Source organism: Dendropsophus ebraccatus, chromosome 4 (genome assembly GCF_027789765.1).
Source record: "Dendropsophus ebraccatus isolate aDenEbr1 chromosome 4, aDenEbr1.pat, whole genome shotgun sequence".
Taxonomy (NCBI): Eukaryota; Metazoa; Chordata; class Amphibia; order Anura; family Hylidae; genus Dendropsophus; species Dendropsophus ebraccatus.
The window spans coordinates 6,177,935-6,191,399 of NC_091457.1; the positions used below are offsets into that span (position 1 = coordinate 6,177,935).

Below are 13,465 nucleotides of genomic sequence, written 5' to 3' on the forward strand. Positions count from 1 at the left end.
AAAGAGGAGAGGAGGCAGCAGCAGTACCTGAGTACCTGGCAGATGAGCTGTCTCCTGCACACCCCCAGCACAACCCCACCATCCCTACCCACAGAAACCTCAGATATGTGCTGCTCCCCGGCCTGACCCTCAGGAGGAATGCATATAAAAATACACTGACTGCAATATATACTGCTCCCCGACTGCAATATATACTGCTCCCCGACTGCAATATATACTGCTCCCCGACTGCAATATATACTGCTCCCCGACTGCAATATATACTGCTCCCCGACTGCATTATATACTGCTCCCCGACTGCAATGGCACAGCACCACTCCTATGCATATCATCACCCCCCATTTCACCAGTTATACTGCTATACCCCACAATAGATTTGTGGCTGTACCCCCTCCCCCATTCCTGTGCCACCAGTATACAGGGCACTTCACTGGAGAGCTGCAGGCAGAGCTGTATGAGACATGGGGCCCCCACCCTCCTCTTCTCATGTGAGCTGGTAATTCCTAGCAATTACAGCTGGCACTGCTCCAGTGATGCCCAACCTTCAGCTAACTCTACCTGTGTTCTTCCCACAGCCACCCAGCCCTGACTACTCCAGCAGCCCTAGTCTGGGGGGAAGGGAGGGGGGGGGGTGCAGGGATGCTGGGCATCACCCTGCATGGCACAGATGACTCTATAACTACAGGAGACATGAGTGTAACCCAGCAACATGGTGTGTGGGGTCACAGCCCAGTGCACCGTGCCCCCTGCACCCCTGCACTACCCCGTCACCCTCCAGGAATGGCTGCTATTCAGGGGTGCGCCCAGTATCACCTTGCAGCCAAAACCCATTCAGCTAACCTGGAGCAGGTACCACCTAGAGCACCTGCCCCCCACCCGGAGAAGATACCATCCAGAGTCTCTGCCCCCCACCTGGAGCAGGTACCACCCAGAGCCCCTGCCCCCCACCTGGAGCAGGTACCACCTAGAGCACCTGCCCCCCCACCTGGAGCAGGTACCACCCAGAGCCCCTGCCCCCCCACCTGGAGCAGGTACCACCCAGAGCTAATGTCCCCACCTGCAGCAGGTACCACCTAGAGCTAATGCCCCCACGTGCAGTAGGTACCACATAGAGCACCTGCCCCCCACCTGGAGCAGGTACCACCCAGAGCCCCTGCCCCCACCTGGAGCAGGTACCACCTAGAGCACCTGCCCCCCACCTGGAGCAGGTACCACCCAGAACCCCTGCCCCCCCCACCTGGAGCAGGTACCACCTAGAGCCCCTGCCCCCCACCTGGAGCAGGTACCACCCAGAGCCCCTGCCCCCCCACCTGGAGCAGGTACCACCTAGAGCACCTGCCCCCCACCTGGAGCAGGTACCACCCAGAGCCCCTGCCCCCCCACCAGGAGCAGGTACCACCCAGAGCCCCGGCCCCCCACCTGGAGCAGGTACCACCCAGAGCCCCTGACCCCCACCTGGAGCAGGTACCACCTAGAGCACCTGTCCCCCCACCTGGAGCAGGTACCACCCAGAGCCCCTGCCCCCCCACCTGGAGCAGGTACCACCCAGAGCCCCTGCCCCCCACCTGGAGCAGGTACCACCCAGAGCCCCTGACCCCCACCTGGAGCAGGTACCACCCAGAGCCCCTGCCCCCCCACCTGGAGCAGGTACCACCCAGAGCCCCTGCCCCCCACCTGGAGCAGGTACCACCCAGAGCTAATGCCCCCCAAGTGGAGCAGGTACCACCCAGAGCCCCTGCCCCCCACCTGGAGCAGGTACCACCCAGAGCCCCTGCCCCCCCACCTGGAGCAGGTACCACCTAGAGCACCTGCCCCCCACCTGGAGCAGGTACCACCCAGAGCCCCTGCCCCCCACCTGGAGCAGGTACCACCTAGAGCACCTGCCCCCCACCTGGAGCAGGTACCACCCAGAGCCCCTGCCCCCCACCTGGAGCAGGTACCACCCAGAGCCCCTGCCCCCCCACCTGGAGCAGGTACCACCTAGAGCACCTGCCCCCCACCTGGAGCAGGTACCACCCAGAGTCTCTGCCCCCCACCTGGAGCAGGTACCACCCAGAGCCCCTGCCCCCCACCCGGAGAAGATACCATCCAGAGTCTCTGCCCCCCACCTGGAGCAGGTACCACCCAGAGCCCCTGCCCCCCACCCGGAGAAGATACCATCCAGAGTCTCTGCCCCCCACCTGGAGCAGGTACCACCCAGAGCCCCTGCCCCCCACCTGGAGCAGGTACCACCTAGAGCACCTGCCCCCCCACCAGGAGCAGGTACCACCCAGAGCCCCTGCCCCCCCACCTGGAGCAGGTATCACCCAGAGCTAATGTCCCCACCTGCAGCAGGTACCACCTAGAGCTAATGCCCCCACGTGCAGTAGGTACCACATAGAGCACCTGCCCCCCACCTGGAGCAGGTACCACCCAGAGCCCCTGCCCCCACCTGGAGCAGGTACCACCTAGAGCCCCTGCCCCCCACCTGGAGCAGGTACCACCCAGAGCCCCTGCCCCCCCACCTGGAGCAGGTACCACCTAGAGCACCTGCCCCCCCACCAGGAGCAGGTACCACCCAGAGCCCCTGCCCCCCCACCTGGAGCAGGTACCACCCAGAGCCCCTGCCCCCCACCTGGAGCAGGTACCACCCAGAGCCCCTGACCCCCACCTGGAGCAGGTACCACCTAGAGCACCTGTCCCCCCACCTGGAGCAGGTACCACCCAGAGCCCCTGCCCCCCCACCTGGAGCAGGTACCACCCAGAGCCCCTGCCCCCCACCTGGAGCAGGTACCACCCAGAGCCCCTGACCCCCACCTGGAGCAGGTACCACCCAGAGCCCCTGCCCCCCACCTGGAGCAGGTACCACCCAGAGCCCCTGCCCCCCACCTGGAGCAGGTACCACCCAGAGCTAATGCCCCCCAAGTGGAGAAGGTACCACCCAGAGCCCCTGCCCCCCACCTGGAGCAGGTACCACCCAGAGCTAATGCCCCCCAAAGTGGAGCAGGTACCACCCAGAGCCCCTGCCCCCCACCTGGAGCAGGTACCACCCAGAGCCCCTGCCCCCCACCTGGAGCAGGTACCACCCAGAGCTAATGCCCCCCAAGTGGAGCAGGTACCACCCAGAGCCCCTGCCCCCCACCTGGAGCAGGTACCACCCAGAGCCCCTGCCCCCCCACCTGGAGCAGGTACCACCTAGAGCACCTGCCCCCCACCTGGAGCAGGTACCACCCAGAGCCCCTGCCCCCCACCTGGAGCAGGTACCACCTAGAGCACCTGCCCCCCACCTGGAGCAGGTACCACCCAGAGCCCCTGCCCCCCACCTGGAGCAGGTACCACCCAGAGCCCCTGCCCCCCCACCTGGAGCAGGTACCACCTAGAGCACCTGCCCCCCACCTGGAGCAGGTACCACCCAGAGTCTCTGCCCCCCACCTGGAGCAGGTACCACCTAGAGCACCTGCCCCCCACCTGGAGCAGGTACCACCCAGAGCCCCTGACCCCCACCTAGAGCAGGTACCACCTAGAGCACCTGCCCCCCACCTGGAGCAGGTACCACCCAGAGCCCCTGACCCCCACCTGGAGCAGGTACCACCCAGAGCCCCTGACCCCCACCTGGAGCAGGTACCACCCAGAGCCCCTGCCCCCCACCTGGAGCAGGTACCACCCAGAGCCCCTGACCCCCACCTGGAGCAGGTACCACCCAGAGCCCCGGCCCCCCACCTGGAGCAGGTACCACCCAGAGCCCCGGCCCCCCACCTGGAGCAGGTATCACCGGCAGAAATACAGGGTAGATGGGCAAGTCAGGCAAAGACGTACAGATGAGATAAAAGACTTCTCCCAAGGTTACCCAATAGGAATATGAGGGTCTCTAGATATAGGGGGGCTCTGCCCATGGTGGGTAAGAAGTATCTGATGAAATTCTACCATCGCATCATTCGTTGCTAAGTGATATCGGTCGAAAAATCGATTAAATACTTACTGATCGATTGTCGTCTTAGTGATCGTAACCTGTAGCGACCACTTACAGCGATCAGCACCGCCCCAGCGGACAGCGCCCAACCTCGGCCAGATGGATGAGACCCAGGGGGATGGCAGGGGAGCGAGGCAGCAAGGGAAGAAAGGGGCAGAGGGGGGCATACAGGGCCCGGGGGGGGGGACAGAGGGGGAGGGGTAGTAAGGGACAATGGGGCAGAATACACATTGGGGTCTATCTTACAATGGGATGTATTTCATTTAATGACTTCATATAGAAATGGTAGGGGGGGTATGCAGAACAAGCGGAGTCAGAGGCGGGGAGGGGGGGTTATATGTGGTAATAGCCCCCCCCCCCCCGCTATATTATATCATATCTGTGTAGCATAGAACATTCCTCATGTCCCTCTCATTCCACTGACTCTGATTCCAGGAATGTAAGACAGGGATCTCCCCTCATTCTCACCCTCAGCCTTTGCCCCATTTCTTTGTATGTCAATCTGTGCCCCCAGGGGTAGAAGCTGTGCCCAGTGACTCAGCAGCCTGGCATCTACCATCCCAACCATCCCCACCTCCTCTACTATGGATGGCAGCAGAAGTGGGGAGAGATGGATGGATAGGAGATAGATAGGAGATAGATAGATAGATAGATAGATAGATAGATAGATAGGAGATAGATAGATAGATAGATAGATAGATAGATAGATAGATAGATAGATAGATAGGAGATAGGAGATAGATAGATAGATAGGAGATAGATAGATAGATAGGTAGATAGATAGATAGGAGATAGATAGATAGATAGATAGATAGATAGATAGATAGATAGATAGATAGATAGATAGGAGATAGATAGATAGGAGATAGATAGATAGATAGATAGATAGATAGATAGATAGATAGGAGATAGATAGGAGATAGATAGATAGATAGATAGATAGGAGATAGATAGATAGATAGATAGATAGATAGATAGATAGGAGATAGATAGATAGATAGATAGATAGATAGATAGATAGATAGATAGGAGATAGATAGATAGATAGATAGATAGATAGATAGATAGGAGATAGATAGATAGATAGATAGATAGATAGATAGATAGATAGATAGGAGATAGATAGATAGGTAGATAGATAGATAGATAGGAGATAGATAGATAGATAGATAGATAGGAGATAGATAGATAGATAGGAGATAGATAGATAGATAGATAGATAGATAGATAGATAGATAGATAGGAGATAGATAGATAGATAGATAGATAGATAGGAGATAGATAGATAGGAGATAGATAGATAGATAGGAGATAGATAGATAGATAGATAGATAGATAGATAGGAGATAGATAGATAGATAGATAGATAGATAGATAGATAGATAGGAGATAGATAGATAGATAGATAGATAGATAGATAGATAATAGATAGATAGGAGATAGATAGATAGATAGATAGATAGATAGGAGATAGATAGATAGATAGATAGATAGATAGATAGATAGATAGATAGGAGATAGATAGATAGGAGATAGATAGATAGATAGATAGATAGATAGATAGGAGATAGATAGATAGATAGATAGATAGATAGATAGATAGGAGATAGATAGGAGATAGATAGATAGATAGATAGATAGATAGATAGATAGGAGATAGATAGATAGGAGATAGATAGGAGATAGATAGATAGATAGATAGATAGATAGATAGATAGATAGATAGGAGATAGATAGGAGATAGATAGATAGATAGATAGATAGATAGATAGATAGGAGATAGGAGATAGATAGGAGATAGATAGATAGATAGATAGATAGATAGATAGATAGGAGATAGATAGATAGATAGATAGGAGATAGATAGATAGATAGGAGATAGATAGATAGGAGATAGGAGATAGATAGATAGATAGATAGATAGATAGATAGATAGATAGATAGGAGATAGATAGATAGATAGATAGATAGATAGATAGATAGATAGATAGATAGGAGATAGATAGATAGATAGGAGATAGATAGATAGGAGATAGATAGATAGGAGATAGATAGATAGATAGATAGATAGATAGATAGATAGATAGGAGATAGATAGATAGATAGATAGATAGATAGATAGGAGATAGATAGGAGATAGATAGATAGGAGATAGATAGATAGATAGATAGGAGATAGATAGATAGATAGGAGATAGATAGATAGATAGATAGATAGATAGATAGAAGATAGATAGGAGATAGATAGATAGGAGATAGATAGATAGATAGATAGATAGATAGATAGATAGATAGATAGGAGATAGATAGATAGATAGGAGATAGATAGATAGATAGATAGATAGATAGATAGGAGATAGATAGATAGATAGATAGATAGATAGATAGATAGATAGGAAATAGATAGATAGATAGATAGATAGATAGATAGATAGATAGGAAATAGATAGATAGATAGATAGATAGATAGATAGATAGGAAATAGATAGATAGATAGATAGATAGATAGATAGATAGATAGATAGATAGAATAACAAAAAATCACTGCGGAACTCCAAAGTAGCTGGTGTTCAAACGGTGAGGTTTATTTCTTCCACAAGTTGCATTAGCAACGTTTCAGCTCAATCAATATGAGCCTTTCTCAGGCTGTGCTGTATACTCACTGAATAAATCAAAGTGGGTTTTTTTTCCACCTAATCTGGAGTTCTGGTGGAATACTTTACATATCTATCTATCTATCTCCTATCTATCTATCTTCCTATCTATCTATCTATCTCCTATCTATCTATCTATCTATCTATCTCCTATCTATCTATCTATCTATCTATCTATCTATCTATCTATCTATCTCCTATCTATCTATCTATCTCTTATATATCTATCTATCTCTTATCTATCTATCTATCTCCTATCTATCTATCTATCTATCTATCTATCTATCTCCTATCTATCTATCTATCTCCTATCTATCTATCTATCTATCTATCTATCTATCTATCTCCTATCTATCTATCTATCTATCTATCTATCTCTTATCTATCTATCTATCTCCTATCTATCTATCTATCTATCTATCTATCTATCTATCTATCTATCATCTATCTATCTATCTATCTATCTATCTATCTCCTATCTATCTATCTATCTATCTATCTATCTATCTATCTATCTATCTTCTATCTATCTATCTATCTATCTCCTATCTATCTCCTATCTATCTCCTATCTATCTATCTCCTATCTATCTCCTATCTATCTATCTATCTCCTATCTATCTATCTCCTATCTATCTATCTATCTATCTATCTATCTATCTATCTATCTCCTATCTATCTATCTATCTATCTATCTACCTATCTCCTATCTATCTATCTATCTATCTATCTATCTATCTCCTTTCTATCTCCTATCTATCTCCTATCTATCTATCTCCTATCTATCTATCTATCTATCTATCTATCTATCTATCTCCTATCTATCTATCTATCTATCTATCTATCTATCTATCTCCTATCTATCTCCTATCTATCTATCTATCTCCTATCTATCTCCTATCTATCTATCTATCTCCTATCTATCTCCTATCTATCTATCTATCTATCTCCTATCTATCTTCTATCTATCTCCTATCTATCTATCTATCTATCTATCTATCTATCTATCTATCTCCTATCTATCTATCTATCTATCTATCTATCTATCTATCTATCTCCTATCTATCTATCTCCTATCTATCTATCTATTTATCTATCTATCTATCTCCTATCTATCTATCTCCTATCTATCTATCTCCTATCTATCTATCTATCTATCTATCTATCTATCTATCTATCTATCTATCTATCTCCTATCTATCTATCTATCTATCTCCTATCTATCTATCTATCTATCTATCTCCTATCTATCTATCTCCTATCTATCTATCTATCTATCTATCTATCTATCTATCTATCTATCTATCTCCTATCTATCTATCTATCTATCTATCTATCTATCTATCTATCTCCTATCTATCTCCTATCTATCTATCTATCTATCTATCTATCTCCTATCTATCTATCTATCTATCTATCTATCTATCTCCTATCTATCTATCGATCTATCTATCTATCTATCTATCTATCTATCTCCTATCTATCTCCTATCTATCTATCTATCTATCTCCTATCTATCTATCTCCTATCTATCTATCTATCTATCTCCTATCTATCTATCTATCTATCTATCTCCTATCTATCTATCTATCTATCTATCTATCTATCTCCTATCTATCTATCTATCTATCTATCTATCTATCTATCTATCTATCTCCTATCTATCTATCTATCTCCTATCTATCTATCTATCTCCTATCTATCTATCTCCTATCTATCTATCTATCTATCTATCTATCTATCTATCTATCTATCTATCTATCTATCTATCTCCTATCTATCTATCTATCTCCTATCTATCTATCTCCTATCTATCTATCTATCTCCTATCTATCTATCGATCTATCTATCTATCTATCTATCTATCTATCTCCTATCTATCTATCTATCTCCTATCTATCTATCTCCTATCTATCTATCTCCTATCTATCTCCTATCTATCTATCTATCTATCTCCTATCTATCTCCTATCTATCTATCTATCTCCTATCTATCTATCTCCTATCTATCTATCTCCTATCTATCTATCTATCTATCTATCTATCTATCTATCTCCTATCTATCTATCTATCTATCTATCTATCTATCTATCTATCTATCTCCTATCTATCTATCTATCTATCTATCTATCTATCTATCTATCTATCTATCTATCTATCTATCTATTATCTCTCTCTTCCACCTGTTCCCCTGTCTCTCCCCCCTCAGTAGCTCAGTCTGTAGTCACTGAAAGTCTCTGGTGCTTCTTCCTCTTCTCAGGATCATCCTCCTCTCTGTCTGTATCCCCCCCCCCTGTACATTACCCCCCATACACCCCACACTATATATAATACTAATAATGCTATTTGTTATGATGGGACCCCCGGAGCCCCCCTATTATCTGCAGCACATTCCTCCGATCCTTCCTTATTAGGTAACAAACCTCCCATTGTCCAATAATGTTATGTGCAATCTGTGAGTCCCCATTGTCCTGTATACAGTAATAAGAGTCTGGCCCCGCCCCCTCCGCCTCCTATATATAGAGCTGAGCAGCCCAGGACAGGCAGAGGGCAGAGAGGAGCAGCAGCCACAGCACTGAGGATTACAGCTCCTGAGGAACAAGCAGCAGCAGCTACAGTACTGCCAACCACTGAGGATTACAGCTCCTGAGGAACAAGCAGCAGCACATACAACACTCCCAGCTACTGAGGATTACAGCTTCTGAGGAACAAGCAGCAGCCTGACTACAGGTAGGTTCTCATACATTCCATTACACTGCAACAATGTGCAACAATGTATCACTGCAACAACGTGCAACAATGTATCACTGTACCTGCCACAATGTATCACTGCCACAATGTATCACAGCCACAATGTATCACTGTACCTGCCACAATGTATCACAGCCACAATGTATCACTGTACCTGCCACAATGTCTGACTGCCACAATGTATCACTGTACCTGCCACAATGTATCACTGTACCTGCCACAATGTATCACTGCCACAATGTATCACTGTACCTGCCACAATGTATCACTGTACCTGCCACAATGTATCACTGTACCTGCCACAATGTCTGACTGCCACAATGTATCACTGTACCTGCCACAATGTCTGACTGCCAATGCACCTGAGTGGTGTCTGGAAAGTTTTGCTGCTGCAGATGTAGCATAGAGGTGTTTGTTCCGCACACTGATCCCAACCTGGGATGCAGAACTACAGCTGTGAATGTGAGTGCATGCTGGGAGTTGTAGTTGTGCAGCAGGTTGATAGGATGTACATAGTGGTCTCCCCACATCCCCTCTAAGTCCTTGTTTTCGTTCCCCCCCTCCAGGACTCCGTCATCCAGCATGGACTTGGCGTACGTCGTCTTCATCCACATCTCGTATCTCAGCTTCCTCGGATCCGTCGTCGCAGGAAGGATGGAAATCCGGCCAGAAGGAGAGAAGTAAGTTCTATGGAGTGTGGAGGACTGGGGCTTGCCTAAAGGGACGGCTCATGACTTGTTACCCTCCTGACCCATCACTGCCCACCTAACCCCTCACTTTACCTGTTACAGATGGAGACTTGTGGAGGTGCAGAGAGTCCGGCGAGACCTGCAGACACCTGTGCAGAGTCCGGAGGCATCCGCAGCATTCCCATACATCAAGCCGGAGGATACCAGGGACCCCCGACTGCCCCTCAGCAGGTAATTCATCCCACAGATCCGTCTGGATGTAGCAGAGCCGAGAGGGTTACATGTCGCATAGCACAGATCTATCTGCTTATATATGGATGTAGCAGAGCCGAGAGGGTTACATGTCGCATAGCACAGATCTATCTGCTTATATATGGATGTAGCAGAGCCGAGAGGGTTACGTGTCGCATAGCACAGATCTATCTGCTTATATATGGATGTAGCAGAGCCGAGAGGGTTACGTGTCTTCTAGCACAGATCTATCTGCTTATATATGGATGTAGCAGAGCCGAGAGTGTTACTTGTTTCATAAGACATGTGTACTTGTTTATAGCATTGGATGTAGCAGGGCCGAGAGTGTTACCTGTCTCATAGCACAGACCTATCTGCCTATAGCACAGGATTTAGCAGAGCTGAGAGTGTTACGTGTCTGAAATCACAGATGTATCTCTATATAGCAATGGATGTAGCAGAGTCGAGAGTGTCACTTGTTACATAAATGCAGAACAACCCGGTGAGCTCTGCTACATCTGTATATTGATGGCTATAGGGCCGTGTGTGTGTTTAATGGGTTTCTCAATCTCAGTGCAAGGGTTGTGTTGGTTTTTGGTGTGAACGTTTCCTAGAATAAGCAGAGTGGGGGGTGGGCTGTAGTGTGCAGATACTTATTATTCTATTCTTATTAGCTCGGAATAGCAGAGTGGAGTTTGCAGGTGTCTGACCCTTCTCTCTCTCTCTCCCTTGCAGCAATGGTGCCCATATCCGTGTGAAGAGATACAGGCACAGCTTCGGTAACTACCCCCAGATGTCCCGAGGCTGCAAGTTCGGCACCTGCATAGTGCACAACCTCGCCAACCAGATCTACCAATACACGGACAAGGACAAGGACATGACGGCCCCGGCCAGGAAGATCAGCTCCCAGGGCTATGGCCGCAGGCGGAGGAGGTCTGTGCCCGACAGGCGGCTTCTCATGCCCTATGTGGACGGCACATTCAGACCACAGTGGGTTAAAAGCGACAGAAGCGGCCCGACCGCCCGGCAGGTCCTGAGCCTCCTCCGGGGGACACCCAGCCGGCTGACCAAGACCAAAGGCAAAATGTGGCAAACCCTTCTGCGGACTTAAAGCGTGGACGTAGCGGTGTAACGTACGGTGAAGGATGAACGTCCCCCGAGACGGGAGGACCCAGGATTCCTCGGGAAGGTGCCGGCCAGACGCGGGCACATAGAGGAGCCGATGGCGTCTACCAGGGATAGTATTGCAGCAGGTGGTCGGAGAGTGGTCTCCGCATGCTTGGACTCTCCGACTAGTCGATGTGGAGGAGACCGTGGACTTGTCTGCGTCATTTTGCACTTGTGAATGTGAGCACTGAGCACGGGGGGCACGGAAGGAACGGGAGCTCCGGATGCACAAAGGAATGGGAGCTCCGGATGCACGGAAGGAACGGGAGCTCCAGATGCACAAAGGAATGGGAGCTCCAGATGCACAAAGATATGGGAGCACCGGATGCACAGAAGGAATAGGAGCACCGGCTGCTTGGCCAGGGTTTGCATTGGTCGAGGTGCTGCAGAACTTTACTGATGGCTTCAGTAGCTGAATTAACTGACCTCAGCGCAGGACTGCGCAGTCCCCTCATCTCTCTCCCCTTCCCCAGGACTGTCTCCCCTCCCCAGGACTGTCTCCCCTTCCCCAGGACTGTCTTCCCCTCCCCAGGACTGTCTCCCCTTCCCCAGGACTGTCTTCCCCTCCCCAGGACTGTCTCCCCTCCCCAGGACTGCGCAGTCCCCTCATCTCTCTCCCCTTCCCCAGGACTGTCTTCCCCTTTCCAGGACTGTCTCCCCTCCCCAGGACTGCGCAGTCCCCTCATCTCTCTCCCCTTCCCCAGGACTGTCTTCCCCTCCCCAGGACTGTCTCCCCTTCCCCAGGACTGTCTCCCCTTCCCCAGGACTGTCTTCCCCTCCCCAGGACTGTCTTCCCCTCCCCAGGACTGTCTCCCCTTCCCCAGGACTGTCTCCCCTTCCCCAGGACTGTCTCCCCTCCCCAGGACTGTCTCCCCTTCCCCAGGACTGTCTCCCCTCCCCAGGACTGTCTCCCCTCCCCAGGACTGTCTCCCCTCTCCAGGACTGTCTCCCCTTCCCCAGGACTGTCTCCCCTCTCCAGGACTGTCTCCCCTTCCCCAGGACTGTCTCCCCTTCCCCAGGACTGTCTCCCTTCCCCAGTCCTCTCACTGCCGATGGACCTTATCCGCTCTGTGGACTCTCTGGAGACGGACCGGACCGTTATACTTGAACCTTATGTGCAATGTTTTCTAGGATATTTATGGTTATTTCCTGTTTGTTTTGTCCAAAGCCAAAGTTATTTTTTTACCAGATTTTATAAGGGCATTATATATATATGTGTGTATGTATCTGTGTATCTAAGCATCGTGTATCTGTGTATGCCGGGATCGGATACCTCACATTCCTCCTGCTCTGGATGTAACTTGTTATTATTATTATTATTATTATTATCGGTTCCATCGAATAAAACAGAACAATTCACCAGAACTTTCCTCGTCTCCATTGTTTTATTATTATATATATTGTGATCACTGGTCCCATTGTATATATGATGTATATACCGCCACATAGTCCTCACTGTTATACATTGTATATATGATGTATATAACGCCACATAGTCCTCAGTGTTATACATTGTATATATGATGTATATAACGCCATATAGTCCTCACTGTTATACATTGTATATACCGCCATATAGTCCTCTCTGTTATACATTGTATATATGATGTATATACCGCCATATAGTCCTCAGTGTTATACATTGTAAATATAATGTATATACGGCCATATAGTCCTCAGTGTTATACATTGTATATATGATGTATATACCGCCATATAGTCCTCACTGTTATACATTGTATATATAATGTATATACCGCCATATAGTCTTCAGTGTTATACATTGTATATACCGCCATATAGTCCTCTCTGTTATACATTGTATATATGATGTATATACCGCCATATAGCCCTCATTACGTATACATTGTATATATGATACACATGCCGGCCCCATATATTCTTTACTGTTAGGCCAGGTTCACACTATGTAAAAATCACAGTCGTAAGAACAACGGCCATATTTGCGCAAACAACGGCCTTATACATTGTATATATGATGTATACACTGCCGGTCCTATCTACTC

The 13,465-nt window shown here is 48.2% G+C and overlaps 1 protein-coding gene across 1 annotated transcript; it reads left to right on the forward strand.

Moving 5' to 3' along the window:
* Window positions 1-9,157: 9,157 nt before the first annotated feature.
* On the forward strand, window positions 9,158-12,803 carry ADM (adrenomedullin). Its single transcript, XM_069968036.1, has 4 exons — window positions 9,158-9,330; window positions 9,918-10,031; window positions 10,143-10,271; window positions 11,007-12,803. The coding sequence occupies exons 2-4, from the start codon at window positions 9,934-9,936 to the stop codon at window positions 11,380-11,382; spliced, it is 603 nt and encodes a 200-aa protein (XP_069824137.1). The 5' UTR covers window positions 9,158-9,330; window positions 9,918-9,933; the 3' UTR covers window positions 11,383-12,803.
* The last annotated feature ends 662 nt before the right edge of the window (window positions 12,804-13,465 follow it).